Genomic DNA, 23,150 nt, shown 5'->3' with positions numbered 1-23,150 from the left:
CCGCAAAGTGATTTTCTATCTCATTCACTGCAGCTGTTATAAGCCTTGTAATACCACACCCCACCTCCAAACCTCAGAGCTTCATCTTTTACTGGGAAAATACTGATCACTTGCTGCAAACTCCCTATTCTCCTCTTCTTGTTTTAAACTACTTTGACATCATCCTCAACTATTTCTTCCTTTCCTCCAATCTCTGATGAAGATGTAGCCCCTTCTGTTACCCCAGGGTCAACTTTTTCTCCACATGTCTCGATCCTATCCCTCTCTCATCTCCTTTAGCAGATTATCTCCATTATTATCGCATATCTCTAATCTTCAATGTTTCTATTGGTTCCTTCCCTGCTGCCTACAAACATACTCAGGTCTCATTAAAGTCTCATTTAAAAAAAAAAAGAACACCTTTACTAGATCCTACTGTCTTTGCTAGCTATCGACCTATAGCTCTCTTCCCTTTTTCAGTCAATTCCTTAAGCTGTCTACACTTACTGCCTTCTACTTCTTCTCTTACTCTCTTCTAAAACCTCTGCAATCTGGCTTCCAATCTCATCACTCAATGGAAACTGATCTCTCAACAGTTACCAATGACATAAGTGCAAAATCTGACAGTCCTTTCTCATTCTTCATCCTTGTGATCTTTCTAAAGCATCTGAAACTGTTCACCATCCTCTCCTCATGGATACTCTCTCTTCTTTGGGTTTTCAGGACACTATTCACTTATTTTTCCTCCTATCTATCCGAACATTCCTGTTGCTATAACTGAGACAGTTATGTCTTCTTCTGCTGAATCTCCTTTGGTAGATAGCATACATATCATGACCTCTAAATATAGATGAACCTAAGGCTTAATTCTGAGCCCTTTTCTTATCTCTCATCATTTTTTGTGCTCTCTCTCTCCCCTTCTCTTCTCTTACTCTCTCTCCCCCCCCACCTCTTTCCCTCTGTGACCTCATCACCTCATATGGACTTAATTATCATCACTACTCAGGATATTCCCATTGCTATGTCATCAGCCCTAGTCTCTCTGGTCCAATATTAACAATTGCCTAATGGATATTTCAACAAATGCAACATGTTGAAAAGAAAACTCATTATGTTTCCCTAAAGCCAACTCTCTTCCAGACTTTCCCATTTCTTCTTCAAGGGCATCATCCTCTTTTCAGTCACCCAAGTTTATAATCTTGGAGCCATTCACAACTACTTTTACTCACAACACACATCCAATCAGTTGCTAAATTGTCATTTCTACCTTCACACAATTGTCACATTCATCTCCTTTTCTCCACTCATATAATCACCACCCTAGTTCAGGCCCTTATCATCTCTTACCTACATTACTAAAATAGCTTCTGTTTTTCCTCATTCCAATTCATCCTCTACATAGCTGCCAAAGTCATGCTCCTGAAAAATAAGTCCTACAATATCATCCACTCACTTAATTAAATTCCAGTGGCTCTCTATTAGTGTAGGTCAAATATAAGTTTCTTTGTTTAGCATTTAATACCCTTCACAATCTGGCCTTTACCTAATCTTATTACACATTACTTTCCCTCAACATACCCTATAATTCAGCCACACTGAATTTCTGTCTCTCATAAGCAACACTTTTATCTTCTTGCCATGCCTTTCTCCATGACTGGAATGTTCCCCCTCCTCACTTCTACCTCATGTATTCTCTAGGTTCTTTCAAGAACTCAGTTCAGGAACCATTTTTATAAAGTCTTTCCTGATGCCCACAGGTGATAGTACCTTCCTCTCCAAATTACCTTGTAACCATCTTGTATATGTTTTATGTATACCTATATTATGTGCATTCTGTCTCCTCAGATTAGATACTAAGCTCCTTAAGAGTTGGGACTTCTTAATTTTTTTCTGTGTAACCCCCAATGCCAGCACAGTGCCTGGCACAGAGTACATGCTTAATGTGAATGTCTGTTGACTGAATGGATAATTAACATTTGAGGTAAAGGCAGTGATGAAAGGCTTCTCAAATTTACAGAAGTCACAAATCTAGAAGGGATAAGTACCACAGTAAGTAACAGCCCACAAAAATATCTTAACTCATTAGACTACATCATCAAATCAAATAAGACGAATTTTAATACAGTTATGTTCTTACCCCTAAAGTCAAGAAATCAACTTCACAGGCACAAAATGGAGGGGTGAGAGTAGAGGAGTAGGAGTGGAGTGGCTATATAAATCATTTGTCTGGAAAAGATCTGGGAGTTTTAGTGGACTGCAATGTCCATGTGAGTCAACAGAATGATATGGCAACCCAGAAAGCTGTTGACACATTAGGCTACATTAAGAGAATGTGATATGTGTGTGTTGGGGGGAAGGAGAGGAGGGGAAACATGAAAACTGAAAGCATGTCATGATATCATGGCCCAGATCCATCATGAAGTTGGAAGAATTGGGGATTTTAAGTCTGGAGAAGAAAAGACTAAGAGACTGAGGGTTGTGAAGGGGATGGGACACGACAGCTGCCTTCAAATATCTGAAAAACTGTCGTGTAAAAGAGGGATTAGATTTATTCTGCTTGGCCTCAGAGGGGAAGCAATAGACAAAACCTGCAGAGATGAAAATTTAGACTTGATGGAAGGAAAAATTTCCAAACAATGAAAGTTATCCAAAAGTGGAATGGGCTGTTGTGGGAGACAGTAGTTTCTCCTTCCCTGGAGTTCTCCAAGTAAGGGTACTCTTGGAGTGAACAAGATGGCCCCTGAAGTCCTTTTGAAGTCTTAGATTCACAGCTGAATCAATCCTTTCTACAACATCCCTGACAGATGGCCATCGAGCCTTTGCTTAAACAGTTTCATACCCATCACGCATTACTGTCTTTGAAGGAAACGATCAATGGAATAATTAAAACTTCACCTAAGTGAACAGTGATATTTCTTATAAAAGTACAAATTAGTACCATAGAAATTATTCAAGGAAGATAGATAAATCTTCCTAGAATAGGCCCTTTCTTCCATTTTTCTTCTATTTGATCCTCCTACAGACAGTACTTACACTGTATTTTGTTTCTTTAACCTGTTTTTGGGCCGTCCTATTGGATTGGCATAGCGCCGTTTTATCTGTGCTGCTTTTTTATGTAGAAGTTTTCTTCCTTTTTTCCGAGGTCGACAAATCTGACATATCCACATGCCTATAAGAAAATAAAATCTCACGTCAAACCAGTGATGGTACAAATAGTCTCAATGACTTCAGAAAACACCAAGTTGATAGAAAATGCCATTAGATATTCCTGAATCCTATAAAATGCAAGGTAGTCCTAGAAAGGTCTAACTTCTACAAGACTGTCCAAAATCATTCATGAAATTATACAAGCAGTATAGTCTTTCTGTTCCAACTAAAAAAAAAATAAAAAAAAACTTAGGGAAGATGGGAAGAAACAGCAAGGACTATTTTCCTTTCTATTATTATTCATTACACACACACACACACACCCCTCTCTGACCCTTTCCCCACAAGTACTTGTATAATGATAAAGCATATAAGCCATTCCCACCTTCAGAACCAGAGGAACTCAGTGTATGACCTACACTAGGCTTTTTTTTTACCAACAAGGTAACAGCCTCAGATCAAATGCTACAAATCATAGGAAGAGGTTGAAGAAGGTTAGAAATGAAATCAAGAATTATCAAATATTGACACTGAGTTACCATATGTTCCACAACGTCATTTGTGAAAATTATAGACAAGCCTTATTAAATTCATGCTACAGGAATTCTCCCATGTATAAATAGAAAGACTACCTCCACTTCAGGGAAACAAGTGTTTTCCTACTTATAAGCATCCTCACATAGAAAGCTGCAGAGAATTCTATTATTTTAAGAAGTGGAGAAAGTTATCTTTCATCCACTTCCACAGTGTCCCTTTTCTTTTCCAGTTAGATTTCAGAATGCATCACCTTTTGGCATCCTGGTGAGTGGCGGATCACAGCATTCCATGTGAAAACCTCGGTCACATGAATCACAGAAGAGCATGTTATCCTACAAAAATAACAAGAAAAGGTAGTTCTGCTTAATGTTATGTAACAAAACATGCCTAACAAAACATACCTGACCCATGTCTTCATGAACCCTCATTAGAGTTGGGTTGAATTCTTGAATAATGTGGGTCAACTGAATGAAAAAAGACACCTCCTTAATTTGGACTAAGAAAGTGAGAGACCAATGCGAATTAATGCAAAGGTGTACTTTATAGGATATTTTTAAAGAACTATAATTTCACTACTTTCAAATACATATAATAACCAGAATTAATCTAAAAAAAAAAAAAGTATCGTCCAATAGAGGTCCTTACAAAAATCTGCTTTAATTCCAAGGTAAGAATGATCTGTAATTAGCATGCCAATTAATGTCATGTAAATAAGTGCTTCTAACTTACCTAAGGGTATCAGGAAAACAGCTGGTTCTTTTAAGTGGTTTAAACATTCTCTCTAGAATGCCAAATATCTATTTATAAACAGAATGTCTAATCAGGAAAGCAAAAGTACTCACTGCATTTTTGCCCTGGTCACGACAAGAGCTGCACGTTTTACACTCAATGCACTGCCACCGTAAGGCCTTCACTCGAACTGTTAATTCTGGAGAGAACTTTAAACAGGATGGATGACCTATCAAAAGAGGATAGACTGACACTGAAACAATCATGGATTCTATTAGTGAACAGAAATGGCAATATACAAAAAAGGAGAATTAATCACAGATATAGTTTTCAATATACAAATATGTATACTTAAGTATATGTGGAAATACATATTTGTATTCTTTTTATCTTAATATTTATGAAGACATCACAGGTGGTTTTCATTGTTGGATTTAGTTCTCCAGATCAACGAGCAATTTAAAAACAAAGAAAATATCACACTGGATTAAGTTTGGTAAAATCCAAAATTTTATTTATCTCGTATCTCATCATGTAAATTGTGAATAGTGCACAATATAAAATGGCCTCCCCATTATTAGTGGTATACCCTGAATATTATAATGAAAAAAGCAATCTATTCAAAAAAATACATACAGCAGTTTTATATGTAACTGCAGAACTGCCAACAACCAACACTTAAATAACTGAATGAAACTATAGTATATCAACAACAGAATGAAATTATCATTTAAAAATAAATAAACACTGAAACATCTTATAAATGTGAGTATACTACATAAACGTCAGTTATTTATTGATATAGGCCTGTGATTTCGTTGGTGTAGGTGAAGGAACTCCTTTCACTGGCAGAAATCAATAACTTCTCTTTAATTTAAACTCAGAGAGTTGCCTGTGGCACTGGAGGTTAAGTGGCTTGACCACAGTCACAAAGACCACTTATGTCCAAGAGAGTATTTTACCCCAAGTCTTCTTGCCTCTAAGACCAGGCTCTATCTATTATATCAATGATCTTCAAAGTTGGCACAGGGTCATCGGGGAAGGCCATGGCCTGACTCCAAGGGGATGCATATAAGATTAGCCAATCACAGGGCACAAAGCTAGGTCTCATCCCATCTTCCCCAAGATAACTAATTGTGAGGCTTGACTCCAATACAACCACACCTAACCTTCCCCCCTACACACATTTCCCCCATTCCAACCCCACCTTTCACTGTGCAAGTTCCAAGTGACCTTTAGTGGGAGCTGAGTTATAAGCCCCTGGGTACAGTTTTAACCTAACCCCATTCCCTCCTTTCCCAGGCACCACAGGAGGTGCTGATCAGGTGGGAAAATTCATTCATTTTCATTCATATCCTGTGTTTGTCTGTCTATCTCTGTCTCTCTCTCCTGTTAACATTTATCACTTTATTTGGATTTGTTTGTTTAAAGCTAAATGCATAATAAAATTATTTTTAAAAGAAAATTTCTTGAAAGTGATTTCAAACAAAACCTTTAGGATAAAATGTAATGTGCTCACACTTGTAAAATATAACTTTCTCTTCTAAAAGTGGGTAATAAGTTTTCATTTATCTGTTTGTTGGGGTAAAGGGAAAAAAATAGGTTCTTCTTCATTCTCTTAATTTTCTTGTATAACAGGAAAGAATATTCATATGTATAAGATACAAAGTTTAAAAAGGAAAAACATATAACTACAAAATAAGCACAGTTATATTATGAAACCTAAAAGAGGAATTAGAGAGGCAATACAGCATAATGGATAGAAAAGCTGGCCTCACAATCAGGAGGATCTGGGTGCAAGTCATACACTGAATATAAATTAGCTTTATCACTCTGGACAAATCACTTTAATCCCTACAAATTAAGAGAAGTTATTGATTTGAAATATTAATCATTACAATTACACAGAGCAAATTACTTTTGGCATTCTTTTCATTATCAGAGCCACATTTATAAAGTACTTAGCATAGTGCCTGATACATAACAGGTTCTTAATAAATGCTTATCTATTATTCTCCCCTTATTTTATTCGCATCTGTTCATTTAAGTCTTCTCATGTTTCTCTTAATTCCTTATGTTCACTATTCCTTACAACAAAATAATAGTACATGTATTCACATATCACAATTTATCCAGTCATTTCCAAATCAATGGTCATCCAAGTTTGTTTCTAAATTTTGTAACTACAAAAAAAAATGCTATGAAAATTTTGGCACACATGGGGCCTTTCTCTTTTACCTTCTTGGGAAGGTTTAATACTGGTATTACTGGGTCAAAGGTTATATTAAGTTTAGTGACTTTTCTTGAATAATTCCAAACTGTTTTCCAGAATGATCAGACTAATTCACAACTTCATCAATAACATATGACTGTACTTGCCTTCCTAGAACCACTGCAACACTGACTATTTCTGAATTCTATCACTTTGGCCAGCTTGGTGGATGTGAGATCCCAGGTTCACAGATTTAAAACTGCAAGGGATGTCCAAGGGTCATCAAATCCAAAACCTTCACTTTTTTATTCAAATTCAAGTCTAATGACTCCAAATTTGGTGTTCTTTCCAAAGTACCACAATTTAAGTTGCTTTCATTTACATTTTTCTTACAATTAATGATTTTAAATAATCTTTTAGATTGTGGTTGATATTTTCCAATTCTGCTACTGAAACTGCTCATAACCTTGGACTACTAATTTATTGGGGAACATCCCTTGGTCTAATATATTGTGTCAACTGCCTATGTATCTTGGATATCAGGCTTCTTTAATAGATATCTGATGTAAAGATTTTTTTCCTTTCAATATCCCAGTTGCACTGATTTTATTAATGCAAAAGCCTTTTAATTTTATGTAGCAGAAATTCTCTCTTTTATGATTATCTCTATCCTTTGTTAAAAAATTTCCCCCAGCTATATTTATAAAAGGCATCATTAAAATCAAATATTTATTAAGTGCCTACCATGTACAATGCATAGTGTTCCACTAGGGAAACAAAAATGACATAGTTCCTTTCCTGAGGGTAGTTTACAATCAAATAGAGAGCACTATAAATAATTATACAGTTAAATGGGGCAGGGGAGGTAAGACTTTTATATCAATATAAGACAGAACGTGAGAATTACAAAAGCCTAAGATTCTATAGAAGAAAATTGCTCAACAGAGATGGAATAGATATTCTAAAGTACAAAGTTCTGACAAGTAATTTGAATGGAAAAAGCAGGAGCATCTAAAAGAGATTGATGTGGCTATATGGGAAACTCACAGACAAACTCTTTATTTGTAATAGTCATATACAGAATATAGAAATAAATGCAAATAACTCTCAACTGGAAATCACTTCAGGAAACATATGTGAGAAACTAGGTTTATTTCAAGAGAAACGCACATGCACGTGGAACTCTAATCTGAGTACCAAAAAAATGGCACAATTCTGTTAAGAATATAGTCTATAACTGTAAAGCCCAGAATGAGCTGAGGTTTTTTATGAGTAATAAGGACAAGAAAAGGACATTTTTAGTTAGTGCATGGGCAAGAGGATAGTCAAAGGATAGATGGGACCACTGCCCAGCACAGACTGAATGAGTAACAGAACTACTCACACTCCTAATTTGGTTTTATTTTCTAAGAACAATGATATTCATCATTATAAAGTATAAAACAAAGAATGTCTGATAACCTCTTCTAATGTAACGGCTTCTTCTCTACTGCCTACCAACATGCCCAGGTCTCCCCTATCCTTAAAATAAACCTTTACCCCTTCACTAAATACTAATTTTCACCTATAGCTCTATTCCATTTTCAGCCAAACTCCTTGAAAAAGCTGTACAAACTCAGCACCCACAATTTCTCTCCTCTTATTTCATTTATAAACTTCCTGTCTATAATTTGGCTTCCTACCTCTTCACTAAACTGAAACTGCTCTCTCCAAAGTCAATCAGTTAGTCAACAAGAATTTATTAAATAACTACTATGAGCCAGGTACTAATTAAATGACTGGGGATATAAAAAAAAACAAAAGACAGTCCCTGTTCTCAAGGAGCTCAAGGTCTAATGGGGGAGATAACAGGCAAACAGCTGTGTACAAACAAAATGTATACAGGATAAACTGGATGATCTCAGAGAAAAGCACTACCATTAAGGGGGATAGGGAAAAGCCTCTTACAGAGGGTAGAATTTTAGCTGAGATTTGGCATGAAGGACAGCAAGTGAAAATGCCCCAGTGTTAAGACATGGGGTATCTAGTGCAAGAAATACCAAGGAGCCTAATGTATTCTGATCACAGAGTACTCAATCACCAAATCTAATATCTTCTCAATCATCATCATTCTAGATCTCTTTGAAGCATTTAACACTGCTGATCACCCTTCTCCTTGTGAACACGCTCTCCTCTCTGGATTAGGCAGTAGCATAGTAAAAGGGGAAAGAGTACTAAAATATTCTGTGTATTACTAACAAAACCCAACCAGAAGAGATAAAAAAAGAAATTTCTTTCAAAATTACTACAGAATGTATAAAATATCTGAGACCACCTAGTAGGATACAAGAATTATGCCACCACAAACTCTGTAAAAATAAAGACATAAAAAAATTGTAATATTAGTCACAGTTGTCATAGGACTCCAATATAACAATATTCATCTAGAGAAGACAATCTTAACTTTTTTGTGTTATGAACCCCTTTTGGCAGTCTGGCGAAGCCTAGGAACTCCTTCTAAAAATGTTTTTAAATTCACAAAATAAAATACATAGAACTACAAAAATACTGAAATCCAGTTATCAAAATATTTTTAAAACCAAGTTCATGGGGGCAGCTAGGTGGCACAATGGATAAAGCACTGGCCCTGGAGTCGGAAGGATCTGAGTTCAACTCTAGCCTCAGACACATAACACTCACTAGCTGTGTGACCCTGGGCAAGTTCACTTAACTCCACTGTCTAGCCAAAAAAAAAAAACAAGTTCATAGATCCCAGGTTAAGTATCCCTAATCCAGAGGGGGAATAGATTATAAATCTCAAGGGAAATAATGAAAAAAAAAAGGGGGGGGTAAGAAAGGCAACCTAACAGTACCAGATCTTATACTACACTATAAAGTAACCATCATCATCAAAAGTATTTGCTATTGGTTAAAAAACAGAAAAGTTGATCAATGAAATATATTAAGTACAGAAGTTCCCAGAAGAAAATGAACATAGCACCATAATGTTCAATAAATCCAAGGCACCAACTAAGGAGACTAAGTATTGGAAGGAGGGAGGCACAGAGAAACTGGAAAGCAGTCTGACACGAATGTGGTTGAGCTCACCATCTCATACCATATACCATACAGTAAATTCTAAATGAATACATGGATAAGATCAGGGGTTCTTCATCTTTTTTGTGTCACAGACCCCTTTTGGTAGCCTAGTGAAGCCTATGAACCCCTTTCTCAGAATAATATTTTTAAATGCATAAAATATATAGGATTACAAAGGAAATCCAATTACCCTGAAATACAATTATAAAACTATTTTTTTTGTTTTTTCTTTTTTTTTTTAGGCAATTGGGGTTAAGTGACTTGCCCAGGGTCACACAGCTAGTTAAGTGTCAAGTGTTTGGTCTGAGACCAGATTTGAACTCAGGTCCTCCTGACTTCAAGGCCGGTGCTCCATCCACTGTGCCACCTAGCTGCCCCTAAACTTAAAGTTTTTGAACAAACAAAATCAAAGCAGTAAAGTTAAAACTGTGAGGGACTGTCTATGTTGGCAACTACCAGGTGGGCGCTGTGGCAAGATTAGGGTAAGATCTGGGTATTTTGGAAGTCGAGGCAGGGGCTGTGGTAGGCGGAGTCGTGGTGAACTGGGATGGCCTGGGTACGGAGAAGCCCTGAGGCAGTGGGCAGTGCTATGTGAGATAAGCTGGGTGCAAGGAAGTAGCCGGAGCTTGTGCTCCTGAGGCAAGGGGCGGTACCACATGGGAGTGGGACGGCAGAGGACTGAGTTCCCTTTGCTTAGTCCCCTCCCTATATGCAACGTCAACCCCAGAAGCCTCCTTCCTGTGACCTTCCTGACTTCCTGGGTCCCTTTGTGTAGCACTGACCCCAGACGCCTCCTCCCAGTATCTGAGTCTGACTTCCTAGGTCACGTACTCTGTCTATGCACTAATCCCAGACGCGTCCTTCCTGTATCCGGTCCTAGCCTCCTACGTCACTCCCTCCCCCTTGGTGTGCTAAACTCAGACAGCCCCTTCCGGTATCTGACCCTACAATCATTGGCTAGTAAGCAGGCTGGGGAAGAGGGGCTAAGTAGGTACTTAAGGACGGGAGCGTGGTCAGATCACGCTTTCTCTTGGCTCCTGCTCTGTTGCTCCGGCCTTGCTGCTTGGGCTTGGGCTTGCTGTGATGGCCTCTGAATAAAGCTCTGGTGTTGGCGCCTCCCGATGGCTCGTCTCTGTGTGTTTATCCGGCTGAGGACCGAAGACTCGAGAGTGAGTATGACTCTGGCAGCCTGCTCCTTATAGGAGGAGAGGGTACGGCGCAGCCGGTACATAAAATGAAAACAGTTAAGTGGAAGAAAGAAACCTTTACAACAAATTTCCCTGATAAAGGTCTAATATCCAAGACATATAAGAAACTAATGCAAATATTTAAGACTAAGAACTATGCTCCCAATAGTTGGATGGATAAAGTACATAAAACCGTAGTTCTCAGAAAATAAAAGTTATCAACAACCATAATTTTATAAAAGGTTCCACATGGCTAAGAAGAAAAATGCAAACTAAAACAACTGAGACTCAATCAACCAATCAACCCATAAACATTTATTAAGTGCCTGCTGTGTTCCAGGCACAGTGCTCTAAGCATCAGGGATAAAAAAAGAGACAAAAAACAGACCCTGACCTTGAGGAACTTCAATCTAACGGGTAAGACAATATATGCAAACAAATCCATCACAGAAGATAAATAGGAAATAATTAACAGAGGGAAGTCCTTGGAATTTAAAGGGTGCAGGGAAGGCTTCCCATAGAAGGTGGGCCTTTAGCTGGGACTTAAAGGAAGCCAAGAAGGTCAATAGTCAGAGCAGAGGAGGGAGAGCTTTTCAGGCCTGGGAGACAGCTAGAGAAAATGCCCAGAGCCAAGAGATGGAGTATTTTGTTGGTAGAACAGCCCAGGAGGCCAGTATCACTGGATTGAAGAGTACCTATCAGAGAATAAAGTGTAAGAAGACTGGAAAGGAAGGGGCAAGGTAATGAAGGTCTTTGAATGCCAAACAATTCTGTGATCCTGGCAGACAAAGGAAGCCAAAGGAATTGAGTTGGGGAGGTTTGGCCTGACATATCAGACCTGCATTTTAGGAAAATCAATTTAGTGGATGAATGGAGTATGGACTGAAGTGGGGAGAGACCTGAGGCAGGCAGACCCACTGGCAGGCTATTGCAATAAGAGAAAAGAGAGTGTATTCAAGAGATGCGGCAAAGGTGAAATCAAGAGGCCTTGGCAAAAGATTGGATTGGGATGGGGAGAGGGGGTTGGAAATAATGAGAAGGAGTGAGGATTCCAGGATGACTTGTAAAATGGGTGCCTGAGGGACTAGGAGAGGATGGAACTGCCCTCATTGTTGTTTGTTGTAGTTTGTCCTTTCTTGAAGAGGAACAAAGACATTAGGAAGGTGATATCTAGACTTGCAAGTGAACTGAATTTTAGTGAGGTCGGGCGGCACAAAGTCACTCTCTCGGCAGAAGCAATCTGGGTCCAGTGGAAAGACACAGATAGAGCAGGACAAAAAGAGATGGCCCCAATAAGTGGGAGATCTAGGATTTTTTAAGCTAAGGTCTTTCCCAGATCTCAGGTTTATATGAGGCAATACCCATTCTGTGATTAAGGCTAGGTAAGAAATAAGGCAAAAAATGGCCTCTATTACCATTTAAAAAAAAAAATCAATTCAGGAAGGGAAGACCTTCAGGGTTCCTGGCCAAAACAGAAACAATTGCTATTCACACTCAAAGAGCCACCAGAACTCAAACAATGACCAAGTGAGGCTTGGGCTGGGACTTACTGTTGGCCAATCAGTGAGAACCAGAGTGAGTTGGGTTTCAGGAATGGTCAAGTAGTTCCACTTGAATTGCAATGGGCTTTATCAAAGCCTGGGTTTCCAATGCTGTATATTTCAAGAAATCATAAATGAAACTACATGGGGCAAAAGAGTTCACTGTCCCAGTTTTTTTTTTTTTAAAATGACAGAATTTATAAGTAGGGAAGAGAAGAAAAGAAAACTAGCCCATAAACCCCAAGATATCTTGGGCTATGGGCACAGCACCCACAGGTAAGGGAATGACTCCTTATGTGGACAGAAGGAGGGAAGGGAAGGGGAGGGGAGGGAGGAAGGGAGCAAGAAAGGAAGGACTTGGGGTGGATGGGATTACCTTCAACACTAATAGGGAAGGTGTTGGGATGAGGGAGAAGGGTTAGGGTGAAAGATAATGAGTTCTATTTTGGACATACTGAGTTTAAGATGTCTACTGAACATACAATTCAAGACGTGTGAAAGGAAGTTGGAGATGCAAGACATAAGGTCAGCAGAGAGACTAGGGGCAAGGAAAGCAGCTCTAAGAATCATTAGCATAGATTTCACCTCAAGCCTCAATCTAATGAGACTGACAAAGATGACAAAAAAGAAAAATTACAGTTATTGAAGGGACTGCAGGAAGACAAGTATACTAAAACAATACTATTGGTGGAGCTATGAATAATTGAACCAACCATTCTGGAAAGTATTTAGGAACTCTACCTCCAAAAGTCAATGAATTGTACGTACCTTTCGACCCATACATACCACTACTAGGCTTATATCCCAAAGAGAGCAAAGATCCATTCATAAAAAAATATTTATAGCAGCATTTTTTTGAAGTAGCAAAGAATTGGAAACAAAGTGGTTTCCCATCAACTGGGAAATGGCTAAACAAATTATTGTACATGAAACAAATAAAATACAACTGCAGTATAAGAAACGACAAAAAGGATGATTAAGGAAATAAATTGGAAAGGATGTTGTTGTTGTTGTTTGTCTTTCCTCCTTGAAAAGGACCATAACATCAGGGAGATGATAACACGACCTGCAAATGACTTTAAGTGAGGGAGGGCTATGCAAAGTCATCCTCACTTTCTCCTCCAGAGCCATCTGGGTCCAGTGGCAAGATATAGATCAAGACGACTGGAGATGACCCTGGATGCAATGGGCAACCTTGGCCTTTTTAAACTAAATTCTTTAATAGGTCTCAGTTTGACTGAAGCAGCACCCATTAAGTGATTAAGGCTAGGTAAGAAATGAGGGAGAGAATGGCCTCTTTACCTAGTTTAAAAAAAAAAAAAAATCAATGAGGATTCCTCACAATCTCTCACCACCCCACCCTCAATATCCAATCTGTTGCCAAGGCCTGTTTATTTCACCTTTTCAATATCTCCTGAATATGTCACCCCAGCCTACTGGTCATTCCCATCAGAATCCTCCTTAGACCCCTCCTCCAGTCACCTCAAACTACTTGGCCACTTCTAGATCCCTCCCACAGTCTTTCTGTATATAAGATCCATTTTGGCCACCATTAAAGTGCTAAGGTTCACTCTAGCCAGCTTGTCAATACAAGGATTACAAATGTTTAGATTTCTTAAGAGACTGACCAATATGGCAAATTTTTAATAAACCTTGTCTTTGGCTGAAAGACGGCTTGGGCCAATTTCATTCGGGCAGGACCTGCATGTCCCCATTGCAGGGTCCCAGCATCCCTAAACCTCCACACTGTGATTTTGAGTGTAGAGCGCTTAACTTTTTAAAAAAATTTTTTATTATTATAAACTTGATAAACATCAAGAAACATGAACGTTTCCTAGCACAAAAAACAGAAAGAGGATGATATAAGAGTTGCAAATCTTATGTTTGTAGTTTTTAAAAGAATATATGAAATTTAACATAGTAGTTCTACTATTGCTCTGTTTATCTGAGTCTCCTTCTGAACTTCCTTCTCTTAGGTGTATTTTTGGTTTTTTGTTTTGTTTCAGTTTTTTTGTGAGGCAATTGGGGTTAAGAGACTTGCCCAGAGTTACACAACTAATGAGTATTAAACGTCTGAGGCCGAATTTGAACTCAGGTCCTTCTGACTCCAGGGCTGGTACTCTATCCACTTCACCACCTAGCTGCCCCTCTTAGGTATATTTTTAAATGTTTCATTGATATTCTTTTTTTTTGTTTTACAAAACTGCCTCTCTCACTGCTCCCTCTCCCCTATCCCGCCAAAATTAAAGCTCTCTTTTGTAACAAATATCAAAAACAAATTCACATGCTGTGCCTGAAAATGTATGTCTTATTCTGCACCTCTAGTCCTTCACCTCTCTGCCAAGGGATGGGAAGAATAATTTATCATCAGACTTCTGGAGTAATGGTTGACCATTACATTAATCATATATAGTTTGTAAATCTTTCACAGTTGATTTCCTTTACAATATTGAAGCCATTGTATAAATATTCTAGTCCTGCTCACTTCAATCAATCAATCAATCAACATATATTTATTATATAGAATTTGGAGATTGGCACAATTTGGCACAATGAAAGGCCAGTTGAATGGATTATAGCCTCAGGTGAACGCTAGAGACTTCCTAGATCAAGTGGGAGAATTCAAGGAGAGGGTTTCCAAAGCCTGTAACTGGTCATTAGGACCTCAGGTCAAATCTCCATTCTGCTAGAACTGCAACATGAACTTAGGCAAGTTGCTAAATTTCCCACATCTGTAAAATGAGGGACTTGGAATCAGTGAGTTCTAGAGTCATGTCCAACTCTCAATGTGTTGTGGTCTAGGGGTGCTAGGAACCTTGAAATGCAAGGGTACAGGGCACGAGTCTGCCTCAAAAAAACTCGACCACTCAAGCCTTCTTTCAGTCAGAAAAGGCGTTTACTGTGTCGCCAATAGAAGCGGGCCAGATTTTAGGAATCTGTGCATTTGATGAGGATAAAATTGATATTTTTATACAGAAAAAGACAAAAAAAATCTAGATGAGATCACAGTGGCGAATAGCCTGGGGTGATCCAGAGGTAACAGAGAAAGGGGCCTGGATGGGATTAAGGAGTGTCAAGTAAACTAATTAAGTAACCAACATAGGCGGGGATGGGCCAGATGCCCCAGGCAAACCCCAGGGACTGGGTTCCTGAAATTTGTGGGGTAGTTCAAGGGCCTTTCCTTTTAGGGGTCCACAGACACCCCCCCCCCATCAAATGTGTTGGGCTTTTTTTTTTCTATGAACTTGTGCTGCCATCAACAAACACAATCATTTACATATAGAAAAAGAGAACGATGAAAGAAATCATGACTCTCAATAGCTTGTTTTTTATGCATGTGTGCATATATGTATATAATAAATTTTACATAGTAATTCCAAAACTGTCTTGAATTTCCTTCTCTTCTCTTCTGTGTTTTATAAATGTTTTATTAATGTTCTTTTCTCTTTGGCATCACTATTACAATCTTCTCTTTCCTCAGAACTCTCTCTCTACCTCAAACAAAACAAAACAAATCACTAAAAGCCCCCTTTTGAGTAACAAAACAGTCAGTTGATAAACACCTAGTAAGGGGCAGCTAGGTGGTGCAATGGATACATTGCTGGGCCTAGAGTCAGGAAGACATGAGTTCAAATCCAGCCTCAGGCATTTTTACTAGTTGTGTGACCCTAGGCAAGTCTCTTAACCCTGTGAGCCTCAGTTTCCTCAACTATAAAATAAACTAGAGAAGGAAATGGCAAATCACTCCACTATCTTTGTCAAGAAAACCCCAAATGGAGTCAACAAGAGTCAGGCACAACTGAGCCACAACAATAAGCACTTATGTGTTGGGAAAACAAATATTAAAAAGGTCAATGCCCCCTTTAAGGAATTTACAATCTAATGGGGAAAGACAACACACAAAAGGAAGCTCAAAAGGGTTGCAGTCCAAAGGAATACAGCTGTTGAAAAAAAGGAGAGATGGCTAGATGGGAGTCCCTTGAAATGGAAGTTTTTGGAGGAGTTCTTTACTCTGCCCTCTTATCAGAGGTGGGGCTAAGGCCACTGAGGATCCAGATGAGTTATAAGTACCACAGCTGATGAAATCTCCCATTATGATGAATTTCTTCGATGAAGATATTTCTGGTGTTAAAAATTACATCTCTTGTCAATCTGTGTTTTTGGAAACTCAGAGCTCCACCCTGCCAGCCTTAAGAAGGACACCTCCAACAATGAGATTACATCTAATCTTCTTAACTTGGTCAAACTCTAACCCAGGCCTGAACTGATTTTATCCTACTGGGGTTTGGGTGGAGACAGACTCCCAAGACAGGGGGTGGTATTTCCTTTGATGGCAGGTAATATTGTCCTGGTGGACTCTGATGCAAAGCATACTCAAGACCTCATTTTAATATGATCTGCCTCTTAGTATGCTGACCAATCATGGTAGATTGACACCCCCTTGGGAACACCTATTCTTCAAAGGGCATATAACACTGTACCCTAAAATCCCAAACTGAGCCAGTTCTGAACTGGCCCAGTTTTGGACTGAACTCCCATGCAATGCATGTCAAGCCACTTTGAGAAATTAAACTGTGGACACATGTACCCCAATTTCATTTGTCTCTTTCTTAGAGCAGACTCTATTCTAATTGGGGTTCGGGGTTCATATGGTCCCAAGCAATGCAGTCACGTCAGGGAATGTATATAAGAATAATCGAGCAAAACAGATCCATGTGTTGGCCAAATCATAAGATATATATACCTCATTCTCTACTTCTAGTCCAGGGCCTTGGACAAAAAGGTCAACACTATCATTCTAATCTATGGAGGTATGACAAAAGGTGTGTGAACACTTAGATAAAAAAGTAGTGAATCAGCATGGGGAATTGGGAGACATTTAGCATTCAAAAGAAAAGACCAGTGAGACCAAGAAAGATGTCTACAAATATCTGTCCTTTCAGCCCTCCCAAAGCTACTTCTCTCCTAAACCTATTATGTGTCTTCACAGTTACTTCTAATCACTCTACCCATCCCTACCTTCCCATATTAGGCCTCATTCTTCTTCCCTTAAAATTTTTACCCTTCAGTTAAGCAATTCAACTGCACTCAATCACAAAGGAATTCTTTACCCGGTTGTCCTACCAGAGCTCATTACCTTTCTACACCCCAACTCTGTATTACTGCCTTCACCACTCTTGCTCAAGAAGTACTAAATGTACCAACATCTCACACCATATACCACGATAAGGTCAAAGTGGGTGCATGATTTTTTTTAAACATAAAGGGTGACACCACAAACAAATCAGAAGAGCAATAGTCTGTCAGATCTATGGGGAGGGGAAGAATTCATGACCAAACAAGAAACAGAGAGCATTACAAAATGTAAAATAGATCATGTTGATTATATTAAATTAAAAGCTTTTGTACAAACAAAACCAATGCAACCAAGATTAGAAGGAAAGCAAAAAGCTGGGAAACAAATCTTTACAACAAGTGTCTCTGACAAAGGTCTCATTTCTAAAATACATAGAGAACTCAGTCAAATTTATTACAAGCCATTCCCCAATTGATAAATGGTCAAAGGATATGAACAGGTAATTTTCTGATGAAATCAAAACTATCTATAGGCATCTGCAGAAGTGTTCTAAATCACTTTAGATTAGAGAATCACAAATTAAAACAACTCTGAGAAACCATCTCACACCTATTGGATTGGCTAATATGACAGAAAAGGAAAATGATAAATATGTTGGAGAGGATATGGGAAAATTGGGACACTGATGCACTGCTGGTGGAGTTGCAAGTGATCCAACCATTCTGAAGAGCAATTTGGAACTATGCTCAAAGGGCAAACAAACTGCATACCCTTTGATCCAGCAATACTATTATTAGGTCTGTATCCCAAAGAGATCATAACAAAAGGGAAAAGGACCTACATATGCAAAAAAATTTATAGCAGCCCTTTCCGTGGTGGCAAAATACTAGAAACTGAGGGGATGCCCATCAATTGGGAAACTGCTAAACAAGCTGCAGTATATAAATGTAATGGAATACTATTGTGCAATAAGAAATGATGAACAGGCAGATTTCAGAAAATCCTGGAAAGACCTGTACATACTGATGCAAAGTAAAATGAGCAGAACCAAGAAAACATATACAATATCAGCAACATTTTGTGATGATCAACTATGAATGACTCAGTTCTTCTCAGTAACACAAAGATCCAAGACAAGTACAAAGGACTCACAAAGGAAAATGCTATCCACATCCAGATAAAGAACTGATAGACTCAGAACGCATATCAAAGAATGTGTTTTCACTTACTTTATTCTTTCTTGTGAGTTTTTTTTTCCTTTTGATTTGTTTCTTCTTTCACAACTGTAACTAATATGGAATTATTTTTTACATGAAAGCACATGTATAAACTATATCAAACTGCCTACCATTTTCAGAACAGGGGCGGAGAAGGAAGGGAGGGGAAGGGAGGGAGGGAGAAAAATTTGGAATTCAAAATCTTGTAAAAATGAATGCTAAAAATTTTCTTGACATGTAACTGGGTAAAAAATAAAATACTATAAAATAATTTAAAAAAAAAAACAACAATTACTGAATGCCATTTAAGTCACACAACTGTATTAAGTCACACAACCGTATTACTTCTAAAAATTTAGATGTCTAATCTCAACTGGGCCCTCACTGTATACCAATACTTTTAGTTATCCTTGTTCATCTCTCTATTGCATCTCCTACTTCCCACTTCTCAATCATTTGCAATCTAACTTTTATCACTACCAACCAAATGAAGCTCTAAGGTCAATAATCAATCTCCAAACTCCTAAATCCAATAGCCTTTTTCTCATCCTTCTAGACCTCTTTAGTCATTTTTCAGTCACGTCTGACTCTTTGTGACCCCATCTGGAGTTTTCTTGGCAAAGATAGTGGAGTGGTTTGCCATTTCCTTCTCCAGCTCATTTTTCACAGAGGAGGAAACTGAGGCAAACAGGTTCACTCAGCTAGGAAGTATCTGAAGCCAAATTTGAGCTCACAAAGATGAGTCAGGAATGACTCCAGGCCCAGCTCTCTCTCCACTGCACCACCTAGTTGCCCCTCTAGACTTCTTTTAGCATTTGGTAATGCTGACCATCCCCACCTTGATACTCCTATTTAAATGGGTTTTCATGACACTCTTGTTCTCTGTATGCTTTTTTATTCCTACAAGTCTGACCAATCCTCAGTCTCCAATGCAGGGTCACCATCCCTGTTTAGCAATGCATGTTAACAACTATATACCTCTGTTTATGTTTACTTGATCAATGTTATAAAAATACTGTATTATATGTCAGTTACGCATTATATTACTGTTTATTTACATATATGCTACTGCTTAATCATGTTCTGTTAGTTTATAGGTTCACTGATAGTATATTGCTAGTTTGCATTGTTTCACTGTACTTAACCATTTGCTGATTGAGCATGCTTCTTTGCTTCTGTTCTACGAATATGTATACATACTGCTATGACAAGCACATAACAGGTCCCTCGTACAATTTAGAAATGTAGTTACTTATATAGCCTGCCAAGCAATGTTTTGTGCTGTTGTCTACTGCTTATACTACCTAAGGTATATTTACTGTAAATAGAACCCTGAGATGATTACCTGAGACACTGGGATAATCGTCACTTCTTTAAAGTGCTGATGTTTGGGAGCTTGAGCTATGCATTGACAGGTGTTAAGTCTACCACCACTGATTTTGCAAGGGGCTGAAAAATGTTCTGTTCCTGGGGAGGAATGTAATCTACCTTTTAGAGCTGTGCCAAAGGACTTGGAGGCCAGACTGTCTAATTTGTCCCTTCTCTGGCATTCTTTAAACTTCAAGAGGATTTCAGGCTTTACCTAATGTAAACCCAGAGAGACTCAGATCCTGACCTTTAAAAAGGAACTTGTAGATAAGAAGGGCAGAAGCTAAGCCAAGGAAGTGAAATAATGGGAATACAAAAGACTTTGACATTGCTACCCAGTGAAGAATGGCAAAGGGTGGAACAAAAACAGAGAATCAACTGAAATCTACATGCTAAGTTTTGCCAGAGGATATAGTAAGCATCATCAGGCATTGCTTCTTCTTCTTTTCTCTTTCAAAAACAGTATTTTATTTTTTCCTATTACATGTAAAGATAGTTTTCAACATTATTCAAAAAAAGGTTTTTTTTATTTTTAGTAAGATTTTGAGTTCCAAATTTTTCTCCCTCCTTCTTCTCCCCCCTCCCCAAGACAGCAAGCAATCTGATATGTTATATATATGTGCAATCATGTTAAACATATTTCCCCACATTAGTCATGTTGTGAAAGAACAGAACAAAAAAGGAAAATCATGAGAAAAAAAGCAAAAAAGGAAAATCGTATGCTTCCATCTGCATTCAGACTCCATAGTTCTTTCTCTGGATGTGGACAGCATTTTCCATCAGGAGTCTTTTGGAACTGTCTTGGATCACTATATTGCTGAGAAGAACCAAGTCCATCATAACTGATCATCAGAAACTGATCATTTCTGTTACTGTGTACAATGTTCTCCTGGTTCTGCTCACTTCACTCAGCATCAGTTCATGTAAAAGTCTTTCTAGTTTTTTCTGAAATCCCAGGCATTGCTTTTCATAAATGAGAGGGTCAAGCCCAAGGGCCAGGAGGAGAAAGAGTTCCACAGCCAACAAGTGATCACTGGAGATGCAAGAATAAGGGCATTGATAAGACTTTCTTGGAGACTTCCCCCTCCACCACTCTAACTCCAGTTTCCTAGGGAAAACTAAGATCTTCTGCTCCTGTTATCTACCCTGTTTACTACTTTGCTTTATCAGTTCCCTAATGGAAAACTGGTCAGAGGACAAGTCAGCCATGCTTGTTCCTGTGTCCTCACAGCCACAGCTGCAAATGTGGTTGCCATTTCTAAAACTGTTATCTAAGTAAATACTACTGCTTTAAGCGTTTCATGATATGTGTGTCACAATGTATTAAAATTTGATGCCAATTTGAATCTATGCCAATTCTGCTTACTTGAATGTTAGAGGTAAGATTGGGAATGAAGGGGAGACAAAATGCAGGAAAGTAACAGATTTAATGCACTGAGGTTTTATAAAAGTAATTTGGATTTTATCAGTGCCACCTGTGTGGGTGTTCTGAGCTGCACATTTAATTCAGTGAACAGAAAATACATTCATAGATAGATTCCTTGTGAGCCACAGGACAACAGGAAGCCGCAGACTACAAAGGAGGCAAACAAAGCTAGAGCAACTTTTGCTTTCAGATTCACTCCTAAACAGCACCCACTCCAGGCTGGGCTCTGAAAAAGAGAGCAACTAGGCTGAGGGAAGAAGCTGCTCAAAAGAAAGCCACTCGCCCCAAGAAGGGAAATAAAGCAAGCTGGCACTACAGTCCTTAGATCTGGGAGCTCCTCAGGGATGGATGGTTTGTGGGCCTCGGTAGGCAGAATCTTTTGAGAACCCAGGGCCACCTCCATGGCATGATGAGGAATCAGAACATGTAGTGTCTTATATACTCCAACTGGAGAAAAATGCAGTTATTTTCGTGGGGGGAAAAAGAAATTCTCTAGCGAATTGCCCAAAATTGCAAGGAAAAAAGTTAAACTGAAACAAGTTCTATAATATAATGACCACTGACCTCTCCTAAAAGTTCATTTTTGACAGGGAAAAGGTTATCTTGTAATACGTGAGAAAAATCTTTGCTAGTGCTGGTGGTCTGATTTTTTTCTTAATGAGCTTTGCCCTTTTACTATGTCCCCATCCCCACTTTTTTTGTTCTTCCATGTAAACTACAACTAAAGAGCAAGACCAGGAATCATCTTTGACTCTTTCCCTCTTGCTCAACCCCCATATCCAACCAGTTACCAAGTCATGTCAATTCTATTTCAACAACATCTCTCAAATCTCCTTCTCTCCACTCATAAGGCCACTACCTTCCTGTATCAAGCCTTCATCGCCACTTAGCTGGACTACTGAAATAGCCTCCTGATTGTTCTCTTGCACCCAGGCTCTCCCCTCTCCAATCCTTCCTCCACACAGCTCCCAAAATGGTATTTTTAAAGCACAGGTATGACCATGTCACTTCCTTACTCAAGAAGCTCTACTGGTCCTCAAATGGCTCTAGGATAAAACACAAACTCTTCTGATATTTAAAGTCTTTCAAGATATGTCTCTAACCTACATTTTCAAACTGATTACACATTACTTTCCTTCAATTTACTTGCTCCTCCCTATGTTTATCCCATCTTCAATCTCTATGTCTTTGCAAAGACTAGCACCCATGCCTATAATACACTTTCCACCTCTATCTCTTAGAATCTTCATCTGTCTTCAAGGCTCAGTTCAAGCACCATTTCCTACATGAAGCCTATCCTGACCCTCCCAGTTCCTAGTACCTTCTTTCTATCTCATCTCTGGAAATTATTTTGCAATTACTTTGTATATATTTATCTGTGTTCCTGTTGTTTCTTCCCAACAGAAAGCAAGCTCCTTCGGGGTGGGCATTATTTCATTTTTGTCTTTGTACCCTCCAGTGTCTAGCACAGAGTAATAAAATGCTTGTTGAATAAATGAATGAATGACTGAATGAATAAATGGTGATGGGATTCAATATAATGCCACAAAGCAATCAACTGAAGGAACCAGGGATGTTTAGCCTGAAGAGGGAAAACTTGAGAGGGAGGGGGCAAGTAATAAGGAAGAGGGTATACATGACAGCTATCTTCA

At 38.6% G+C, this 23,150-nt stretch overlaps 1 protein-coding gene across 3 annotated transcripts in view; it reads right to left on the bottom strand.

The window, feature by feature from the left end:
- Positions 1-23,150, bottom strand: part of KAT6A (lysine acetyltransferase 6A) — a 151,539-nt gene that overhangs the window by 58,790 nt on the left and 69,599 nt on the right. For all 3 annotated transcript variants that reach the window (XM_027865162.1, XM_027865164.1, XM_027865163.1), the window contains 3 exons: positions 4,506-4,621; positions 3,914-3,995; positions 3,013-3,148 (listed from right to left, as the gene is read on the bottom strand). In XM_027865162.1, the coding sequence (XP_027720963.1) occupies positions 3,013-3,148; positions 3,914-3,995; positions 4,506-4,621 (334 nt within the window). The remainder of the gene's footprint in view (positions 1-3,012; positions 3,149-3,913; positions 3,996-4,505; positions 4,622-23,150) is intronic.

Source organism: Vombatus ursinus, unplaced genomic scaffold, assembly GCF_900497805.2.
Source record: "Vombatus ursinus unplaced genomic scaffold, bare-nosed wombat genome assembly UNPS02014778.1, whole genome shotgun sequence".
NCBI classification, from domain to species: Eukaryota; Metazoa; Chordata; class Mammalia; order Diprotodontia; family Vombatidae; genus Vombatus; species Vombatus ursinus.
The sequence above is the reverse complement of the archived record's forward strand: the minus strand, read 5'-3'. Positions and strand labels throughout refer to the sequence as shown.